This window comes from Trichosurus vulpecula, chromosome 6 (genome assembly GCF_011100635.1).
Source record: "Trichosurus vulpecula isolate mTriVul1 chromosome 6, mTriVul1.pri, whole genome shotgun sequence".
Classification (NCBI taxonomy): Eukaryota; Metazoa; Chordata; class Mammalia; order Diprotodontia; family Phalangeridae; genus Trichosurus; species Trichosurus vulpecula.
Window position 1 is genome coordinate 222,199,717 of NC_050578.1, and position 23,042 is coordinate 222,222,758.

The 23,042-nt window shown below is 36.2% G+C and overlaps 1 protein-coding gene across 2 annotated transcripts in view; it reads left to right on the top strand.

Moving 5' to 3' along the window:
- The window catches only part of PIK3C2A (phosphatidylinositol-4-phosphate 3-kinase catalytic subunit type 2 alpha), a 170,782-nt gene that overhangs the window by 95,409 nt on the left and 52,331 nt on the right, over positions 1 to 23,042 (top strand). Inside the window, exons 4-12 of one of the 2 annotated variants that reach the window (XM_036762752.1) lie at positions 1,179 to 1,336; positions 3,915 to 4,035; positions 4,963 to 5,074; positions 8,260 to 8,339; positions 8,471 to 8,534; positions 10,468 to 10,611; positions 16,394 to 16,442; positions 16,527 to 16,737; positions 17,305 to 17,427. In XM_036762752.1, coding sequence (XP_036618647.1) covers positions 1,179 to 1,336; positions 3,915 to 4,035; positions 4,963 to 5,074; positions 8,260 to 8,339; positions 8,471 to 8,534; positions 10,468 to 10,611; positions 16,394 to 16,442; positions 16,527 to 16,737; positions 17,305 to 17,427 — 1,062 coding nt within the window. The remainder of the gene's footprint in view (positions 1 to 1,178; positions 1,337 to 3,914; positions 4,036 to 4,962; positions 5,075 to 8,259; positions 8,340 to 8,470; positions 8,535 to 10,467; positions 10,612 to 16,393; positions 16,443 to 16,526; positions 16,738 to 17,304; positions 17,428 to 23,042) is intronic. The other variant, XM_036762753.1, reaches the window with a different exon arrangement.

A 23,042-nucleotide genomic window follows, 5' to 3' on the forward strand; every position in this document is an offset into this window, starting at 1 on the left:
GTTTTTCTATTTATTGATTATATCCCCAGTGCTTAGCACAGTGTGTGTTGGGGGGGGGGGGGGAGTTGTGCGGGGGAGGGGGGTCGCAGAACATAGTAGGTACTTAATAAATTGGATTGGATTTTCTTCAGGAGGTGACTACTTTGTCCTTGGGTTTTAAAAGATTTCAGCAGTTTTCTTTTAAGATTTCTTGAAATATGCCTATGCTGTTATTTTGTTCATAGAATTCAGATAGTCTGGTGATTTAAAACACTTTTAAACTCTTGCTTCATATTTCTAGGAATTCTAGTTGGGTTTCTGTTTAAACTTTTTTTTTTTCTTTGTTCTTTTCTGAAGCTTTGGTTGTAGATGTTATAGAATCATTTTCCTCTTTTGGATTTGTGTCTTGAGGATTCTTCTCACCGTGGGATTCTTTTTTTGTTTACTTGTTCTTCCAGTCTACTTCCTCACCACTGACTTGATGTAAGAGCAACCACCCTGGCATACCCAGGATGGCTGCTAGCACAGGTTCTTAGATCTGTGGTAGAATGTCCTGCTTTCTTTATCTTAAATAAGGAGAATCCAATAAACACAGGCTAAGAGGGAGTGCGTTGGAGATGAGAGGTGGCGTGTGTACTGTTCAAGGAACAGAGGGAAAGCCGTTTTGGCTAGATCACAGAATGCAGGAAGGGGAGTAATGTAAGGGTAGAGTTTGTGAAAGGCTTTAAAAGCTAAATAGAGGAGCTAACATTTTAATCTAGAGTCAATAGGAAGTTCTTGGGGTTTGTTGAGTAGGAGAGCAACATAATCAAATATGTGCTTAATAGCTGAATGGAGGATAGATTGGAATATCGAGACTTCAGGTAAGGATACCAATTATGAGGCTGTTGGAATAATCTCTTTTAGGTTCCATATATAGAATATCATGTTATTTACCAAAAAACTCCAGTAGTTTTATATACTCAACAAATGTTGATGGTGCTTGTAAAAATGCTGAAAGTCTATTCCTTTTATTACTTTATTTTAAAAATGCATGCTGTTTGCAATATTCTAATAGAAGGAGTTCACTCATAGTAATACTTATAGACCTTTCTAAAAGTGAACAAAGATATATGGGAGTGAAAAAAAGTAAGCAATTTGCTATAGAAGCATTCTTTAAATCCAGCTTTTAACAACTAATTTTTTTTTAAAATTAACAGATTGAGGACCAACTTTCCACATACCAATCGAATCACAAATCCAGGTTATGTGCTAAGCCCAGTTATGATGCAGAGAAACACGTGTGGAGAGAATTCTAGTGTGAAGGTTTCCATAGAAATTGAAGGATTTCAACTCCCAGTTACTTTTACATGTGATGGTATGTCTTAAATGCTTGTGTTGGGTTGACTTTTCCTAAGTGAAAGGTAATGGATACTTGGAAATAAGTGTCAATGTTAAAATTCTTTTTAATTAGTTATCATCAAATTCTATTATTTAGCAAATGATCATTCATTTGGATAACTTTTTGGATTGCCCTGTTGAGAAAACAGGTGGTCTAATGAGTACCTGGTTGCTCTAAAAAGAATTTTTAATTTTATTTGTCATGTTGATATATTTGGCCCTGGTTCAAATATGCATGAGATGGGGGAGCTAATTAGAGGCTTCTTCAACTCTTAAATGTTCTTACCTTTAGGATTTTATGTAGAAAACACATACTTTTTTTTATTTCTAGCCCTATCTTTTAGGTTAAGTATCCTTTGAACACTGACATACTGTGTTACTTGAAAGCCTGTTCCTCAGCCAGTCCCACCCCAAATTTTCTAGGTGATTCCTATGTCTTTTAATGACTTTCCTACCATAATCTGAAATATTTTTATAGTTATAAACTTTCATCATGCTAAAAGCAACAGGAATATAGCCAAGGATTAATTAGAACTCTGAGATTTCATTATAAGTATCTTAATTTTAAATAAGATTCTATCTGTAGAAAAAGTTATTGGGGCAGCTAGGTGGTGTAGTGAGTAGAGCACCAGCCCTGGTGTCAGGAGGACCTGAGTTCAAATCCTGCCTCAGACACTTGACATACTAGCTGTGTGACCTTGGGCAAGTCATTTAACCCCAATTTCCCTGCCTTCCCCCCCTCAAAAAAATAAAATAAAAAGTTCTTAAACTTCTACATCAAGCTTTAGTCTAAAATTATTCTATTCCTTTCTCTAAGGGCTCTAAATCTGGAGAATATTGAAATACTTGGTCATGTTCCTTTTTGTCTTGTACTTTTAATGACCTTCTTTAAATTATAAGCCTCTGAGAAACAGAAATACCAACCAAATACAGCAATTTCAAGCCAGCAACTTTATAGATTATATTCATTTAAAGATTATATTCATTTGATATGTTAATTTTTTTTTAAATTAAGGTCTAAGTACAGTGAGCATCAATTTTGTACAGTGAGGCAGTATTAGCTCAAATAACTCAAAGGCAATATTGGTTGATAATATGTAATTAAGCAGTTGATTTGTATTAAAGTATGACTAATGTTATATAACGAGCTAGCCATCCTTGAAAAGGACTTAAAATATTAACTGTTTTGCTAAACTTAATTACAAGTATAAAGCTTAATATGTATCTTCATGGAGAAACCCTACCAAATCATGTTGTCAGAAGGTGAATATAACCGTAGTTATACTACGTAGTATACTAGTTATACTGCAAAGAATCCTACCTAATTATCCATAATGAGTACTATAACTATGTACTCATTATGGATAATATAACTATGTACTCATTATGGATAATTAGGTAGGATTCTTTGCAGTATTTTTATTAATCTTTCCACTAAGCTATTCCATTTTTGGTATGAGGTTCAGGTATAGTTATTCTAAATAATTGCTAATGCCAAGCTTATCATGGGCTATTCTAATTAAAAAAAAAATTAGTAGTAGTTAGTGGTGGTGGTGGTGGTAGTGGTGGTGGTGGTGGTGGTGGTGGTGGTTGTTATTGTTAGCATCTGCCTGATGACAAAGATGGTGACAAGTGCTGTGTTCTTTTGTGAGAAGGTTGAAACTTGCTGTATTAGTCTGTAATTTTAAACTAAGGCTTTGGAGGCAGACAATAATATACACATTCATATCTGTTTATATACTCTTCCATAATTTATTCCATGTAAGTCCTGCTTGGATTCCTAATCATGACATGGAGGTGACTGAGTTTTTGCAAGCTTTGTTAAGGTCTGCCACTCTGGAAAGGCTCTGAAGATGTGCTTCATGTTGGTGTGTGTGTCTGTGTGTGACCTGGTATCTTGTCTGAGGACCAGCCTGACTGTTCAGAGAGGCTTAATACCAGGCAGGCCACAGGGTGAGGTTTTTTGGTCACTACAACTCTCCCACACCTCATACTAAGTTAAGGAGGGATTGTTGCCTTTGTGGAGGGGAATTACCTACACTGATTAAATTATATGTCTTTAAATTGAATGATCTTTATTAGAAAGTAAACTTCTTAAGGGTAGAGTTTATTTATTATTTATTTGAGGTGTTTTACACTTTGTAGACATTAAATAAACAAGCATTAATTTATAGTTATGGAATATTCTGTGTACATGGTTATTTGATTGTCACAACATTCTGCAAATAGTCCTCATTTTAAAGATAAGAAAATTGAGGCTTAGTGAGAGTAAGTGATTTGCCCAAGTTTCGTACAGCTTGTGAGTAGTGGAACCAGATAGTAGATCTTCTAACACCAGTCTGGTAATGTTCTTTCTGCTACTATGCTACACTGATCTGCTCCCTTTTATGACCCACTGTAAACAGTTTTTTTCCTGTATACAAATGGCATGTTCTTTATAGGAATGTGCATTAAGCAAGTGATCTTTTTTATTTAAGAGCAGCTTAATCTGTGTAGAAAACTGTGTAGTTAAATGAGCAAAACTAGGCTGACGTGTAACTCCTTTTTTTTTATAGTGAGTTCTACTGTTGAGATTATAATGATGCAAGCACTTTGCTGGGTCCATGATGACTTGAATCAAGTAGATGTTGGCAGCTATGTCCTTAAAGTCTGCGGTCAAGAAGAAGTACTACAGAAGTAAGCATGATTACTTTGTACTGTTTTACAAATCAGTATATACTCTTTAGTGTAAAATCTTCTAATTCTTAAAGATGCTTAGTTTAAAATTATGAGTATTATTACAATATACGTAAACATGAATTCTATTAAATTTTTATTTAAAAATTTATATACATATAATTATTTGGATTGTTAGTCTCCATAAACGTATTGTAATGTGATTATATTCTACTTTAGTGGACATGATTCTGTGGTTTGTTAGTTTTCAGTTGTCAATCTTGGTTTGTTTTCAGTGATTTATCATGAATATCTTGTTAATATTTTTGTCTCATTTACTTAAATAATTTGTTACATCTAAGCCTTTTTTAGGACAGCTAGGTGGTGCAGTGGATAGAATTCCAGGCCTGGAATCAGGAAGACCTGAGTTCAAATGTGGTCTCAGAGACTTAGCAGCTGTGTGACTCTGGGCAAGTCTCTTAACCCTGTTTGCCTGAGTTTCCCCATCTGTAGAATGAACTGAAAAAAAATGACAAACCACTCGAGTGTCTTTGCCCAAAAAAACCCCAAAAGGGGGGGTCCTGAAGAGTCACACAGTACTGGAACGACTGAACAACACATTAAACCTTTTTTGTTGCATTTTTCTTAGTGCTTTTAGTCTCATCTCTAGTCATTTAGAAACATCTGTCTACTTTTGTACATTTGCTTTGAACACATCTCTCCTGATAGAATATATCCTTTAGTTCCATATATTTGTTTTTAAATTCATAGTACTGAGTTACTCTTACGGCTTTCCACTGATCTGTTTCTGCTTATTTTAGCATGTATCTCAACTTCTAGTGGTTATATTCACTTCAGTGAAGGAATAACTTATTCTGTATCTTTATACTTATAATTTTTAGTTTGATTTAAAGAATATTGCTAAATGATTGTTTGTTCTTTTAACAGTAACCATTGCCTTGGAAGTCATGAATATATTCAGAACTCTCGAAAATGGGACACAGAGATTAAACTGCAGCTCTTGACCTTTGATGCAATGTGCCAAGATCTGACTCGAACAGTGAGTATATAACAATATTTGCTTTTGGTTGAATTTTTTTAAAAATTTAATTGCTTTATAAAACTGATTATTGGATTGTATTATTCAATAGCATTCTTGAAAACTCCAGCATTGAAGTTGGGGGATAATAAAATGATACTAACTTTTGTCCCAACAGGATTATTTCTGGGGAATCATATTAGCCTACAGGGGTTCTTAGGCACAAGATTTGAGAATTATGGTGCAAGAAAAAAGTACTAGTTGTATCCTGTACCTTGGGGTAAAAAATGCAAGAACTGAGAGTTATCCCGGGAAGAAGAAAAAAATAAGGGCTTGGTTTATTGGTATGAGAGAGAAGAGGGACTTTTATAATTAAAAGCTCTTCTACTCCTGACTTTTGAAGAAAATATTTTTTCCAATTTGGCATCATATATTAGAAGCTAGTACTCTAATTTGATTACCCTTCTAGTGTTAAAAGAGAATAAAATGCAATACTGTCAAAAGTTTATAATATTAAAAAAAAGTTTATAATATTGTTGCTATTTATATCTATCTGCTAAGTGCCAGGTGCTCGGAACAGAAGTACAAAAAAAAAAAAGAAACAGTTCCTACTTGGAATGAGCTTACATCATATAATATAAATACACGCACACACCCACAAATAGGTACAGCAAAAACATAAAATTAAAAATTATGTACATGCACACAAAGTAGTTAAATGAAAGGGAATTTTGGAAGGAGCAGACCATTATTGGGATTAAGAAAGGCTTCATGCAGACTATAGTGCCCGAGCACTCTGGGTTGAGGTAAGGAAGGAGTGCATTTCAGACATGGGGGAAGGCCAGTTTAGCAGAGTACAAAAGTGAGGATAACACCCATTGGGTTGGACAGGTAGCTTGGCACTAGGTTGTATAGGGCTTTAAATACTAAACAGAGGAATATATATTTTATTTTGGAAGCAATAGGAAGCCTCTGGAGTTGGTTGAGTAGGGGAGTTACATGATCATATTTGTGTATAAGGAAAATTAGTTTGGAAGCATTGTGTAGGATGGATGAGAGTGATAGCATATTTGAGGCAGGGAGACCAGTGAAGAGACTGTTGGAATAAGGGCTTGAAGTAAAATGGTAACCAAACTATATGAGTGGCGAGAAGGGATCACATGTGAGAGACGTCATAAACATAGAAATGGCAAGATTTGGCAAGTGATTGGATTTATGGCATGTAAAGTATCATGAGGAGAAGAGAACAATGCCGAGATTACAAACCACTAAAACTGGTTGTTGGTGCATTTGACTTACATAGGTAAATTTGGAAGAGGGGAGGATTTAAGGAGGGAGATGAGTTGAGGACAAGGTGTTTTGGGGACATTCAGTTTGAGATATATCATCATCACCATCATAATTTATATAGTGCTTACTGCATGTCAGGGTGTAAGCATTTTACAGTGATCTCATTTGATCTTCGCAACCATTGGAGGTAGGTGCTATTATCTCCATTTTACAGATGGGGAAGCTGAAGCAAACATAGGTTAAGTGACTTGCCAAGGGTCATGCAGCCACTAAGTGTTTGAGACTATATTTGAACTTGTCTTCCTTATTCCAGGCCCAGTATTCTATCCACTCTCTTATTTACCTGCCAGTTGGTGGTATAGGGGTACTGAAGCTTGAGAAAAAGTCTGGGACTGAATATGTAGATTTGTGAGTCTTCTGTATAGTTGGTAGATGGTAATTAAATCCATGGGAACTCATTAGGTTACCCAAAGAGAGTATAGAGGGAAAAGAATGCCAAAGACAGAGTCTTGAGGAGGACCCATAGTTAGAGAGTATAATCTGAGTGCTGATTTAGGAAAAGAAATGGAGACATGATCAAGCAGGTAGGAGGAGAACCAGTAGAGAGGAATGTTTTTTAAAAAAAACAAAAAACAACCCAGAGAGGAGAAAGTATTCAGGAAGTGAGGGTAGTTAGCAGTATGAAATTCAACATAGATGTTGAAAAGGATTATTATTGGGAAAAGCCTCCAGATTTCACAGTTAAGAAATGATTGGTAATTTTGCAAAGAGCAGTTTTAGTTGACTGATGATATTAAAAACCAGATTGCAAAGGATTAAGAAGGGGAAGTGAGAGGCAAGGAAGCAGAAATAGTGAGTCTAGACTTTTCCAAGGAGCATGCCTGAGAAAGGGAAGGAGATAGGGAGGTTGATAGCTTGGGGAATGGTGCTGTTTAGTAAAGTTTTTTTTATTTAATAAATTTTTATTGGTGTCTTTTTTTTTTAAAGAGAAAAAAAATCAATAGAACTGATCAGTACACCAAAAAGTCTCAAAGTAGCTGTAATGTACATCTGTAGATCTCCCACCTCTTGCAGAGGAGTACATTTAAGATGGCTTCTCTTGTTTCTCTTTTTGAATCATGCCTGTTTTGTTTTTGCAACATCAGTGAAGGCTTTTTTTAAGGATGGCAGAAAGTTGGACATAATTGAAAGCAGCAGAGAAGGAATCAGTTGATTGCAGGGTTGAAGATTCTAAAAAAAAGACTTTCACAAAATCCATCTTGTTCTAGCAGTCACAAATAAATACAGTTTTTTAGAGTCTTAAACAGTAGCAACCCCTGACACTAATAAATAACTGAACTAGTATTAACAGTCCACATTTGTTTATTACTGGGAAAAAAAGAATTAAAGAATTTCATGTTATCTTCTCCACCTTACTTCACCACACCTTTATCCTGGCTGCCAGTTAGCTACATTTAAAAGTAATTTTTGGTTCTGCTGTTACTACTTACAGGCCTAGAACAGAAATGGATTTTGTTCTCAAAGGTATTTATATATTTGAACTTAGACTTAACTACTTTCATGTACCTTCTTTTGAAAATGGTTGTTAGGGGGACACCTGAGTGGTGCAGAGGATAGAATACTGGCCCTGAAGTCAGGAGTACCTGAGTTCAAATCTGGCCTCAGGCACTTGATACTTATAAGTTGTGTGACCCTGGACCAGTCATTTAATCCCAATTGCCTCGCCAAAAAAAAGAAGAGAAAATGTCAGAATATTAATCTCCTAATAATCTCATAAGAAATCAAATGTTTTGGGTAATATTACATCTTTAATTTTAAAAAACAATCCTAGTTTCAAAGTACTCTTTATTTGGTCTGGCAATCAAAATAATAAAGGTGTTAGCCATTTACTTTAATAAGCACATTTTTGTGTTTAGGCAGAAGATGATAAAACACCTACAGATTTAAGCAAATATCTACACCATATAGAAAACCCATTTAAAGAAGTCATGACAAGGTATGGTATTTAAGGTTTACTTTGTAAGCATTCAAACATGTTTAATGAAATGAATATATTACTTTTGTTGAATAAGTCATTGATGTTTGTATATCATCTCTTTCAACCATAGTAGTTATTCTTTATTTCAGACATTCTGTTGAAGAACTTCTAGATGCTTATCATAACCAAGTGGAAATGGCTTTTCAAAATGAAGTAAGTATTATTTTAAATTTTTGCTTATTGGTTCCCAGGTTCTTGCCGGTATTTTCACTTAAAATAGTTTTGGTTTGGAACTAAGCAATCTTAAAAGATTACAAAATGTTTTACAAGGTGATTTATTCTGGAGACTCAATCTTTAGATTTGATGACTATTTTTCTATTACACCAAATATTGTAAATCACATACTTATCATCAAAATTTCATGACAACAAGATAGGAATATTTCTCCCAATTTAACTTTATTTCAGAGAAGAATCTTTTCCAAAGAGTGATAGAGTAATTATTGGAACCCTTTAGTTTCAATCTAATTAACAATAAATAATGCTAGTTTTATCTTCTTTGATTTTACTTTTTAAAAAAAAATCCCTTAAAAATTAATACAGTAGGCTTTGAAGATAAAAACAACTTAAATTTTTAAAAGCTAATACAAAGACAGTAAGTCATAGTAGATAGAGATGTAGACTTGGAGTCAAGAAGACCTGAGTTCAAGTTCTCCTTCTGGCACAAATATACTGTGTGACCCAGGGTAAGTCACTTAACCTCCAAATGTCCCAGGCAACTCTCTAAGGGTAAAATTGCAAAGTTGATGCTGACCTGCCTTGGTAGAAAGACTTTCCTCACTAAAGGTTCCCTATAAGAATGGCCTGGTTAAAAAAAAAAAAGTGGAGGTAAGAGACATCTTTCCAGTAAATTTCAGCCCATTCTATAACACTGCTTTTAAGTGAATTATGTGATTGAGGGAATGATGGAGGCTTTCAAATTCTTGCTTTCCCAAACTGTTTTTATAGCAGTGTTCTATTTGCATGTTATTGAATGCTAAGTTATCTTAAAAGGTTGTTACTGATAATCTAATGTTGGAAAACAAATAGTACTCAAGGAAAACCTTTAAAGGTTTAAAAAATTTTGATAGAAAGTCAGTGCTCCAAAACTCACATGGTTTTTTTAGTGTCCACATCTAAGCTTTATTCATGTGTGACAGAGTTATTTAAGCCTTTATGGATGACATTTTAATTATCAGGGTTTGTTGAAACAAAACAGGAAAAAACCAGTATTACTGTTAATATCCAAAAAAAAAAGCATATATTATTTCTATGAGAAGGCATCCAGGTGGTGGAGTGCTGGGCCTAGAGTCAGGAAGACCTGAGTTCAGATCAGACACTTAATAGCTATGTGACCATGGACAGGTCATTGAACCTTGTTTGCCTCAGTTTTGTCATCTGTAAAATGAGCTGGAGAAGGAAATGGCAAACCACTCCACTATCTTTGCCAACAAGATGCCAAATGGGGTCACAAAGCACTGGACATGACTGAAACCACTGAACAACAAAACAATCCTATGAGAGTCTCTTATTCCAACATTAGCATAAAAACTAACTTCCACTTTTTATTAACTTGATATTTTATTGTACCTAATAAGCTCACATAATGTCTTATGACTGCAAAATGCTTCATTTTTACTTTTATATTTTTCTCATTTGTTCCTCAGTACAATCCTTTGAGGTAGGTCTAGTGCAAGCATTAGCCTTATTTTACAGATGAGAAAACTAAGACTAGAAGAAATTGCTCAAGATTACACTACTAGTGACAGAATTCAGCCTCAAACCCATGTTCTAGGGGCAGTAATTAAAGTTTTCATTTAACTGGATCAGGTAGCAAAGTAAGAATTTGTCAGGCCTTTTCTCTCCCATTTTGGTACAGTGAAAAACACTGCAAACACAAATTTACAGTATGACTTACTGTAAACCAGGAAATTGTGAACTAAAAAAAAAAAAAAGACCTTGTTTTATAATTCTTGCTAGCCCTTTTAATTTTTGTAACACCAAAGTGAGTCCATTTATCGCCAGTCCTTTAAAAGGCTAAATTGTGACTTCATATCTGAAATTCTCTTAAATTCTTCACTTTGGACTTTTTCACCTTCTTTTTCAGAACCAACATAGAGCAGTAGATCAGATAATCAAAGCAGTAAGAAAAATCTGTAGTGCTTTAGATGGTGTAGAGACCCTAGCCATTACAGAATCTGTAAAGAAACTAAAAAGAGCAGTTAATCTTCCAAGGAGCAAAAGTGATGAGGTGAGTATCTCTTGGTAATTTTTACATTCTTTGTTATACTTCTGTGGATGAAATATATGCCTGCCCCCAAACTAAGATAGCATGCTTTCTGCTAGGCAGAATTTTATTACTTTAAGTCTGCTAAATTCTTAATAGGGAACCTCATCTATTAAGGTTATTATATGGTAATCTTTTCTTGACAATGATCTGCTTTTCTTGTTCTAGAATCCAAAATATTGCCAGGGTCTAAAATGTTGCCTCCTGGAGGAGGATACTGTGGTGTAGTGATATTGATGTTGGAGGGTATTGACAGTGTTTAGGGGAGGTATTTGAGGAGTTTCCTAGAAGGAGACTGATGAGACTAGGTACCAGTGAGGATTCCCAGGGAATGAAACTGAATAGGATACCAACCTAGGAACTCTCCGAAGTGGTGTTAACATTGTCATAGGCTCCAGGAGTTAGAAGGGTGCCTCTGTATTTAGCAAGAGCCTATTTTAGGAAGAGAGCAAGTGGAGGTACTTCTCATTATCCCCCTTTACTTGCATACACTATGTAGGTAGGTATTTTGTTGGCACTTGAATCAAACTTTAGGCATGATTGACTCACTCTTTCCTTTGTTGGTAATGTATACTGAAAACATTATCAAAAACAAAAATTGTTTCTTCAGAGATTTCCATAGCAGAACTACATGTAAAAAAAAATTGGAAGCAATTTAAGTAACTAGATATAGGGAAGTAGTTTAAATATATTAAGTACATTCATGTAAAGGAAAACAAACATGTTATTAAAATGAAGTTTTGAAAAATACAAAGAAATTTGGAAATACTTATGAAGTATTCCAAAGTGAAAAAAGTATATTAACTAACTATGGTTATAAGAGAAGAAAAAGAAAAGTGAATGAAAATGAATGGACAAAGAAACCTGTTGAAGACTTAGAGGGGAGTGTCTGCAGTGCTTCAAATTTAGTTCTGGCTTTGCCATTGATTAAGCTGTATAATACACCTTTGGCAAACTAGAAAACCTCTCAATCTCGATTTCTTCATTTGCTAATGTAGAAGTTAGAGCAGATGATAATTAAAGTCAAAAATCTTTTAGTTCCAACACTTGATGAGGTTCTTAGTTTGAAAACAGTCAATCAGCAAATATTCATTAAATACCTATTATGTGTCAAACACTGTGCTAGGTGCTGGTAATACAAGTACAGAAAATGAAATAATTCCTACGGGCAAAGAACTTATATTCTACTGAGGGATGCATATTCACAGATAATATAAGTTGTACACAAAATGAATATGAAGTAATTTGGGCAAGAGTAGCACTGACAATGGGGAGAATTGGGAAAAGTCTCTTGAAGGAGGTAATTGAGCTTGGAGCCTTAAAGAGAAAGTAGGCTTTCAATAAGCAAAAGTGAGGAGGGAGAACATTCAAGGTTAGGGGGACAGTTTGTATAAAGGCACAATGTCTGTACAGGACAGAACAAGCAAGTGTGCTTGTTTGACATGAAGATGGTAGAGTTAGGGGAAAATAATGTCTAATTATTCTAGAAAGGTAGGCTAGACTCATTTTGTAAGTGGTTTAAATGACAAACAGAGGAGTTTGTGTTTTATCCTAGAAGCAATAGAGAATTATTGGAGCTTCCTGGAAAGTCCCTTAGGAGGTTTTTGTAGGATTCCAGGCAAAAGGTGGTGGGGTTTGAACTAGGGTGACAGCTGACCATGTGAGTGGAGAGAGAGGGGTGGATATAAGGTGTCGTGAAGTTAAGACTGACAAAACTTGGCAGCTGATTAGGTGGGAGGATGTTGCAGGAGAACAAAGAATCAAAGATTGTTCTTTGGTTGTGAATTTGAGTGACTGGAAGAATGGTAGTGGCCCGGGGGAGGTGTGGGAGGGATACTGAGTTTTCTTTTGGACACATTGAGTTTGAGATGCCTTTGGAACATCCAAGTAGAGATATCTCATGGACAATTGAAGATGTGGGACCAGAACTCAGGAGAAAGACTATTTAGATTTGGGATTCAACTACATGGAGATGCTGGTTGAATCCATGAAAGTTGATGAAATCGTTGAGAGAGAGAATAGAGAGAGAAGAGGAAAAGGCTCAGGTGTCCATGCGTTGGGGTCTGGACATAAATGATGCTGCTGCCAAAGACACGGAGAAGAATCAGTCAGACAAGGGAGATGGGAACCACAACAGAGCACTGTCCTTAAAACCTAGGCAGTAGGATATCCAGTGTCTGATACAGTGTCTGATGCTGCACTGAGAGCAGGAGTGTTGAGCACTAGGAGTCAGTCAGTTGAGGAACACTTATTAAATGCTCACTATATGCCAACCACTGTACTAAGTGCTGAGAATACAAATACAGAAAGAAAGAAAGATGATTCCTGCCCTTAAAGAGCTTACCATTCTAATGTGAGGAGAAAACACATAGAAGGAAGTCGAATACGAGAGAGAATGAATGGGGGCCTAGAATACTTCTGTTATGTGAATTCTGGGCTTAGAGTGAGGTTGCAGAATGAAAGTGTTTCTGGGATATGGTAGAGAAAAAGTTAATTGGATTAATAAAACATAAAAATTAACTTAATTTAGCAATGAAAAGATTGGATCATGGACGGCTTTGAAGAGAGTGGTTTAGACTGAAAACTGATTGCAAGGTGTAGAGAAATAAGCAGGAGGCGAGACCACAGAGGCCATGTGGATAGAGAGCTTTTGTAGGCTTTTGGTTGTAAAGAGGAGGAGAGATAGAGGATGATAGTTTGAGGGATCAAGTAAAGGATGTGAAGAGCTGGACATATTTGTAGGCAACAGGAAAGGATCTTAGTAGTTGAGAGGATGAACTAGGGAGAAAGGAGATAATTGAATGGGATAATTCTCCTGGAGAAGGTGGAGAGATGGGATGAAGGACACAAATAGAAGAGTTAGCATTGACAAAGAGAAGGGGCATTTTTTTAAAATTTATTTATTTTTAGTTTACCACACCCGGTTCTACGTACTTTTGAGTTCCAGATTTTCTCCCCTCCCTCCCTCCTCCCTCCCCAAGACAGCATGGAATCTCATATAACTATCATGTATAACTTCGCATTGAATTAATTTATACACTAGTCAAGCTGTAGAGAAGAATAATGACCAATGGAGTGAATCATGAGAAAGAAGAAACAGAACCAAAAACAAAAAAAAGAGAGAAGCAAAAAAGGCGAGCATGTAGTGCGCCACAATCTGTATTCAAACTTCACAGTTGAAGTGAAGATAGCATTCTCCATCGTGAGTCCCCTGGAGTTGTCCTTGCACCTTAGATTGCTGAGAAGAGCAAAGTATGTCAGGGTTGGTCCTGAGAAGGGGCATTTTGATTTCTAAGAGTGGAGCAGATGGAGGATATTGCACTGTTTTGAAGTGTGGACTTGGGAAAGAAAAGGAGCTTATGATAACTTCAGTGAATAAATCAGTTGAATAAAGCTCAAGTCAAATCCTTATCTAAGAAGGAAGGAAATTTAGTGTACATGGCTTGAAGGGAGAAGAGAAGGTGTGGAAGAGACACTGTTAGGCAGGACAATAGAGTAAACTAGAGAAGAGTAAAAAGATTGACATGTACCATGTAAGATCTATGTGAGACTGAATAACAAATTTGAAGTAGAGCTAACCAGTCTTCATGGTTGTGGGACTTTCTCTAGAGGCATTCTGCAGAAGTGGAGGAAATGAATGGTAGGAATAATTCAAGGTTGGGTTTGGAAAGGTATGGTAAGCAACAAGACAATAGGATTCAATAATAACTAATAATAGTTTGCATTTATATAGTGCTTTAAAGTTTACAAAGTATATTATCTATGTTATCTCCTTTGATCCTTAAAACAGCCCTTTAAGATTATCCCTGTCATGACCCCCATTTTACAGATGAGGAAACTGAAACTGAAAGAGTTTAAGTAACTGTCATACATCTAGAAAATGTCTGAGGGTAGAGAGCAATATGAAATTGAACTGGCCAACAACAGAATGATAATTTTGCAGGTAGAAAATGAGGCCAGAGCAAGGGTGATACCTTGGGAAAATAAGGAGATGGAGTGACCAGAGCTGGTAGTGAGAATAGAGAATCAGTTTGAGAAGGGGGAAGTTAAGGGAGAGATGGAAGAAGAGGAAGTGATGTTTAGGCAAATTTCGTAGTTATGGATTATGGAGTTTGACATGTGTGTTGTGAAATGTAGGCTATGACCATTGCTGTGTGTGGTTGAGGTGGAGACTTTGAGGCTAAGAACTAGAGCCATTGAGAACTGTGAAGCAAAGGTGTTTGAGGGCACAGCAGCATGTTAGTTGAAGTCCCCAAGAATAAGGACAGGGGGTTAGGATGGAAAGACAACTTGGAGCCAGATTCTGAACTTCTTGAGAAAGTAAGTAGAATGGTCTTGGGCCATCAGGATCTAGTTGTTGTCATATACTTTGACAAAGTAAAATACCAAGGAGGAATGGTTTCTGGTATTTAGCAGTTGAGGGAATGAAAATACAAGAAGTATGGCTGCTCCTGCTGTTGGATAGTACTTCTGAGTCATGAGAAAAGGTACATCTGCTAACATTGAGGGTTGCCCATGAGTTAGTGTTGTCTTGGTGGGAGCCCTATTTCTGTGTTTTGCAAGGAACATGGAAAGAAGAAAGGCCATTGGTTAACAATAGAACTACTATTTCATAGGATGCAGTGTGATAGAAAAGGAATAAAAGAGACACTCTTTTTAATTACAGAGAGAGGTTTGGGTTATAAAAATGTGGCTAGATTATAGTTTTAGTTTTCATTGAGGGAAAGGCTAATGCTGATGCCTTCTGGACAGGATTAAAGAGTTTATATGTAAGATAGAAGTAGAATTCACTTTTTTGATATAAGGATAAAATGAATATAAGTTTAGGCATAAATTTTTGCATGCAAAGAAGATCCTTGGTTTCTTTAAGAAGTTAATTTTCTTCACTACTCAAAGAAGTACTAGTGATATCTCTAGAACTGCTACAACAGAACAGAAAATCTTGGATATATGTGAGGTGCTTATTAAAGAGTATTGTCTTTTTTTGCGGGGGAAGGAAGAGCAAGTTCATTTTTCAGCTGTTTTGTTGCAGTAGTGGAACAGATCATAATAGATTGGTATAGTCATTTTTAATCATTTTTATATGTTCAATGAATAAAAAAAATTAAGTTTGATATCTGTAGTGGCTATGTGAAGGTGGAATTAAAATTCTTAGTTTTCATTGTACTTAAATATATACCTCATTTGTTCTTAGGTATTTCAGTTTTATGTTTTGTGTCTTTTAGTATATTATTTCTTTAATAACATCTCAAAATAATTACTTATCTGTATTTTCTTTAGTTTTTCCCTAGAAGGAAATAATCTCTTTGGTATGGCTTCAATTATGTACATTTGAGAGACCATATGGTTTGGTGAGTAGATAGAGTAGATAGGTCACCATCAATGCTACTAGATGTACCTTTTCTCATGCCCCTAGATGCACTATCCAACAGGAGGAATAGGCATACTTGGACTTGGAGTTAAGAGATCTAAGTTTGAATACTTCCTTAGATCCTTACTAGCTGTGTGACAGTGGGTGAGTCACTTAACCTCTTAGAGCCTCAGTTTCTTTATCTGTAAAATGGGGGTGGTAATACCTGTGATACTTACATCACTTGGTTGTTGTGAGGAAAAATGTATCATAAACCTTAAGGTTCTAGAGAATTGAGTTAATATGTGATATTCAAATTAAAATATTTTTCAGAAGTAAAGTGATTACTTGCTATCTTGGCTGATTTTTCTCTCACTATTTTGTTCTCTTTTCTAGGTGACTTCATTATCCAGAGGTGACATAATAAGCAAGAGTTCAAGTAGGGGTAAATTTATTTAAGTTTTTAAGTTTTGGTAAATTTTCCTTCATTGTTTTCAGTAAAATGTATTACAAGTTTATTTTCACTTAGGTTCCCTAACTTCAGAAAATCCAGTTCAAGTAAGTATGGACCAGTTAACCACAGCCATCTATGATCTTCTCCGACTCCATGCAAGCTCACATGGTGCTCCTGTAGTCTGTGGACAGAGTCATAGGACCACTAAGGAAGCATGGACTACAACAGAACAACTCCAGTTTACAATATTTGCTGCACATGGAATTTCACCTAATTGGGTAGCAAAGTAAGTAATCAACATAGTCTAATAGTATAATAGTGAGTTTCAGCAAAGTATAGCCAGACAAGTGCCTTTCTAAACTTAAAAAAAAAAAAGAGTACTTTAATAAATGGTGCTTTAATGAAAAATGCTTTAATAGTTGGTTTCAGAACAGTGAGATATTTGTTAAAGCTAAACTACTCTTATATGAAAAGTCAAGGAAAAATTCATGGAACAAACAAGGGAACTAAAACTGTTAAACCCAAGTCACTGGATAATGTATGCAAATTGTTCAGTTGAGTTCTAGATATTAACTTGCACAAAAGAATTGATAACATAGGCCATTTCCCTATCCAGAAACCAGTAAGATTGCTTCTTCCTAGACAATTTTATGAATCTGTAGTAGGTTAAGTAGGCCTCTGCCAGTTTTATTTATTCATTTATTAGATGAATTACAAATAACTTGGGACAAACTTAAATGAAATTTTGCCTATGTAAACTCCAGAAAGTAGTTACTTTTGCAGGTAAAATATAAGTGATATTTGAAATTGTGAGCCATTAGAATAAATTTCAAATTTAATTTTCTCTTTCTAGTTATGAAAAATACTATTTAATTTGTTCCCTGACTCATAATGGGAAGGATCTTTTTAAGCCTATTCAATCGAAGAAAGTTGGCACGTATAAGAATTTCTTCTATCTTATTAAATGGGATGAACTGTAAGTGATATTTCCAAATTGAATATCTTTTAGTAGTCATATGTTTTACATTTCTGTGCATATTTATTTGAAGCAAAGGTTCTTAATGTTTGTTTCATAGACCTCTTTGGTAGTTTGGTGAAGCCTATGCAGCCCTTCTCAGAATATTGTTTTTAAATGAATAAAATAAAGCATGTAGGATTACAAAGAAAACCAGTCATAGTAACAGTTATCAAAATATTACAGAAATAAATTTATAGACCTCAGGTTAAGGAACCCTCCCCCCCCCCCACGCCCCCTTAAAGTAGCACAATAACTTTTTCTTTGTTGCAAGGGTTCATTTCAACTTAATTTTTTTTTTTTTTAAGAAATGAAGTTAGCTTTCAGTTAAAACTTATTTAGGAATTTTTTGAATTTAGTTATTGGACTAGATGGCCTTTTTAAGTTCAATTCCAAATGTGATTCTTTAAAATTTATGGATTAAAATTACTGTTGAAATCTTGCTAATTCAGATTTTTATTTTGCATTTAAGTCTCTGAGAAATATGACGTTAATGTAGATTTTAAAAAGCAAAACCAAAAGAACAGTACACTGCTACAACCTAAGGCATAAAGGACAAAATAAACACTTTTGATTACACAGAAATAAAAAATTTCTCATGAACAAAATGTATCTAGAATAAGAAAAGAAGGTATTGTATAGGGGAAGAATCCTTGCATCAAATGTCACTGATAAAAATCTGATATCCAAATATAAGGAACTGATGTAAATATAGATGACTGAAGTGCCACTCCCCAATAGATAAATGGTCACAGGACGTGGACAGTTTTTCAAAAGAATTGCAACTTCAGTGATCTGGAGAAAATATACAGCAAAATTTATTTTAACTTAGGTTCCCTGACTTCAGAAAACTATTCAGGTAAGCATGGACCAGTTAGATGCAGCGATCTGTAATCTTCTCAGACTCCATGCAAGCTGGTGTAGCCTTCCTGTAGTCTGTGGACAAAGTCCCTTGAGAAGTTATTAATTAGGGAACAGTGCCTTGTCCACATTATTTTTTCTTCCACTTAATAACACACATTATTTTTAACATTGTTTAGTCACATCTGACTCTTTGTGACCTCATTTGGGGTTTCTTGGCAAAGATACTGGAATGTTTTGCCATTTCCTTCTCCAGCTCATTTTGTAGATGAGGAAACTGAGGCAAACAGTGTTAAGTGACTTGCCCAGGATGACACAGTTAGGAAGTGTCAGAGGCCAGATTTGAACTCAGGAAGATGAGTCTTCCTGATACCAGGCTTTACACTCTATCCGGGCCCCACCCGCCCTATTATTTTTAATATGTAAACATTTATAGTCTGAAAATAGTAGAAGTTTCACCTACCCAACAAAGCTGAGTATAATGCTCCAAGGCAAAATAGAGACTATCAATAAATCAAGCTTTCTCAGTGAAAAGACCAGAGCTGAATACAAAATTTGACTTTCAAACACAAGAATCAAGAGAAGCATGAAAAGGTAAACAAGAAAGAGAAATCATAAGGGCCTTATTAAAGTTGAACTGTTTTGTTTACATTCCTACAAGGAAAGAGGATGTTTACAATTCATGAGACCTTTTTCAGTATTAGGGTAGTTGAAGGGAATATACATATATATAGACAGAGGGCACAGAGTGAGTTGAATATGAAGGGATGTTATCTAAAAAATAAAATCAAATTAAGGGATGAGAGAGGAATATATTGAGAGAGGGAGAAAAAAGAGATAGAATGGGGTAAATCATCTTGCATAAAAGTGGCAAGAAAAAGCAGTCCTGTAGGAAGGGAAAAGGGGGCAGGTGAGGGGGGGATGAGTGAATCTTGCTCTCATCGGATTTGATTTGAGGAGGGAATAACATACACGCTCAATTGGGGATCTTACCCCACAGGAAAGTAGAGGGAAGGGGATGAGAAAGGGGGGATGGCAGAAGGGAGGGAGGATAGGGGGAGGAGGTTATCAAAAGCAAACACTTTTTAAAAAATATTTATTTAATAATTTTAGTTTTCAGCATTGATTTTCACAAGAGTTTGAATTACAAATTTTCTCCCCATTTCTACCCTCCCCCCCACTCCAAGATGGCATATATTCTGATTGCCCCATCCCCTTTTCCCTTACTTTCTTGTAGGGCAAGATAGATTTCTATGCCCCGTTGCCTGTATATCTTATTTCGTAGTTGCATGCAAAAACTTTTTCTTTTTTGAACATCTGCTTTTAAAACTTTGAGTTCCAAATTCTCTCCCTTCTTCCCTCCCCTCCCACCCTCCCTAGGAAGGCAAGCAATTCAACATAGGCCACATGTGTATCATTATGCAAAACCCTTCCACAATACTTGTGTTGTGAAAGACTATGTTTTGCTCCTTCCTATCGTATCCCACTTCGTTCAGTTTTCTCCCTTGACCCTGTCCCTTTTCAAAAGTGTTTGCTTTTGATTACCTCCTCCCCTATCTGCCCTCCCTTCTATCTTCCCCCCTTTTTTATCTCCTTTCTCCTTCTTTCCTGTGGGGTAAGATACCCAATTGAGTGTGTGCCTTATTCCCTCCTCAGGTCAAATCTGATGGAGAGCAAGATTCACTCATTCCCCCTCACCTGCCCTCTCTTCACTTCCAATAGAACTGCTTTTCCTTGCCACTTTTATGCAAGATGATTTACCCCATTCTATCTCTCCCTTTCTCCCTCTCTCAATATATTCCTTTCTCATCCTTCAATTCGATTTTTTTTTTTAGATATCATCTCTTCATATTCAACTCACCCTGTGCCCTCTGTGTGTGTGTGTATTCCCTTCAGCTACCCTAATACTGAGGTCTCATGAATTACCCACATCATCTTTCCATGTAGGAATATAAACAAAACAGTTCAACTTTAGTAAGTTCTTTATGATTTCTTTTTCTTGTTTACCTTCTCATGCTTCTCTTGAATCTTGTATTTGAAAGTCAGATTTTCTATTCAGCTCTGGTCTTTTCACTGAGAAAACTTGAAAGTCCTCTTTTTTATTGAAAATCCATATTTTGCCTTGGAGCATGATACTCAGTTTTGCTGGGTAGGTGATTCTTGGTTTCGTTCCTAGCTCCACTGACTTCCAGGATATCATATTCCAAGATCTTCGATCCCTTAATGTAGAAACTGCTAGATCTTGTGTTATCCTGATTGTGTTTCCACAATACTCAAATCGTTTCTTTCTGGCTACTTGCAGTATTTTCTCCTTGATCTGGGAGCTCTGGAATTTGGCAACAATGTTCCTAGGAGTCTTCTTTTTGGGACCTTTTTCAGGAGGTGATCGGTGGATTTTTTCAATTTCTGTTTTACCCTCTGGCTCTAGAATATCAGGGCAGTTCTCCTTGATAATTTCTTGAAAGATGATATGTAGGCTCTTTTTTGATCATGGCTTTCAGGTAGTCCAGTAATTTTTAAATTATCTCTCCTGGATCTATTTTCCAGGTCAGTGGTTTTTCCAATGAGATATTTCACATTGTCTTCCATTTTTTCATTCCTTTGGTTCTGTTTTATAATATCTTGATTTCCTGTAACGTCACTAGCTTGCACTTGCTCCAATCTAATTTTTAAAGTAGTATTTTCTTCAGTGGTCTTTTGTACCTCCTCTTCCATTTGGCTAATTCTGCCTTTCAAGGCATTCTTCTCCTCATTGGCTTTTTGGAGTTCTTTTGCCATTTGAGTTAGTCTATTTTTTAAGGTGTTATTTTCTTCAGTATTTTTTTTTGGGTCTCCATTAGGAAGTCATTGACTTGTTTTTCATGATTTTCTCACATCACTCTCATTTCTCGTCCCAATTTTTCCTCCACTTCTCTAACTTGCTTTTCTAAATTTTTTTTGAGCTCTTCCATGGCCTGAGACCAAATTCATGTTTTTCTTGGAGGCTTTTGATGTAGGCTCTTTGACTTTGTTGACTTCTTCTGGCTGTATGTTTTGGTCTTCTTTGCCACCAAAGAAAAATTCCAAAGTCTGAGTCTGAATCCATTTTTGCTGCCTGTTCATGTTCCCAGCCAACTACTTGATCCTTGAGTTTTTTGTTGGGGTATGACTGCTCGTAGAGTAGAGAGTACTTTGTCCTAAGCTTGAGGGGCTGTGCTGGTGTTTTCAGAGCCTTTTCTACACAACAAGCTCTGCCACATCAGTGCTCCTCCTCCTCCAAGAACTGCCAACCCTGACCGTGACTCAGATCTGAGCAGGCTCTGCATTCCCTCTCGGATCCGCTACTGAATTTCTCCCACCAGGTGGGCCTGGGGCCAGAAGCAACTGCAGTTGTAGTTCTGTAGCTGCACCACCTCTGCTGCCCCCGGGGTGGTGGCGGAACTGCAAACTCCTTTCACTCTGTTCCCTGCAGCTTTTCCCACTAACCTTCTCTGTTGTCTTTGGTGTTTGTGGGTTGAGAAGTCTGGTAACTGCCAGTGATTCAGGGCACTACAGCCTGTTCTGCCCAGCTCCTGGTCTGGTTGGTCTGGGCGCAGCCTGGGCTGGAGCCCTACTTCCCTCTGCTATTTCGTGTGTTCTGCAGCTCTAGAATTTGTTCAGAGCCATTTTTATAGGTATTTGGAGGGTCCTGGGGGAGAGTTTTAGGCACCTCCCTGTTTTCCAGCCACCATCTTGGCTCCCAAAAGCAAACACTTTTGAAAAGGGCAGGGTCAAGGGAGAAAAGTAAATGAAGGGGGACAGGGTAGGATGGAGGGAAATATAGTTAGTCTTCCCAACATGATTATTGTGGAAGTGTTTTGCATATTGATAAATGTGTGGCACATGTTGAATTTCTTGCCTTCTTAGGGAGGGTGGGTGGAGAGGGAAGAAGGGAGACAATTTGGAACTCAAAGTTCTAAAAGCAGATGCTGAAAAAAAATTTTTTTTGCATGCAACTGGGAAGTAAGATACACAGGTAATGGGGGTATAGAAATTTACCTTGTCTTACAAGAAAGTAAAGGGAAAGGGGAATGGGGGGGAAGTGGGGTGACAGAAGGGAGGGCTGACTGGGGAACAGGGCAATCAGAATATATGCCATCTTGGAGTGGGGGGGAGGGTAGAAATGGGGAGAAAATTTGTAACTCAAAATCTTGTAGAAACCAATGTTGAAAACTAAAAGCATTGAATAATAAAATATGAAAAAAAGAAAATAGTAGAAGTTTATAATTTTGTATATTATTATTGATATTTTTCTTTGTTCATCTTAATATTTGTTGAGATGCTAAACGTAATTTTTAAAAGAAGAGACTTTTTCAGTGTTGTTTATAAAATTCATTTGGATTTTTACATATTTATAGTACAGTTTATTTTAATGTTTCATTTTTAAAGTATTGTTTGTTGAGTTTCTTAAACTTCTGCTTCTCTGTGTTAGCTGATAAATCAAGTTTTACAGTTACATATCTGCCTCATTAAGTGAGTTTTCTTTCTAAATTATCACAATTTAAATAGCATTATGGTCTCAAACTGTCTTTGAGGTTAGGGAAATTATCAGTATAAACAAAATTGAGAGAGTGAAAATTATCCATATGCTACCAATTTCTGCACTTAAGGATTAATTTTAAAGGTTTTTTTGATGCCTCTCCACCCCCAAACTGTAATTTCTGAATATAGGACCCACCTACCATCCTCAGAATTGA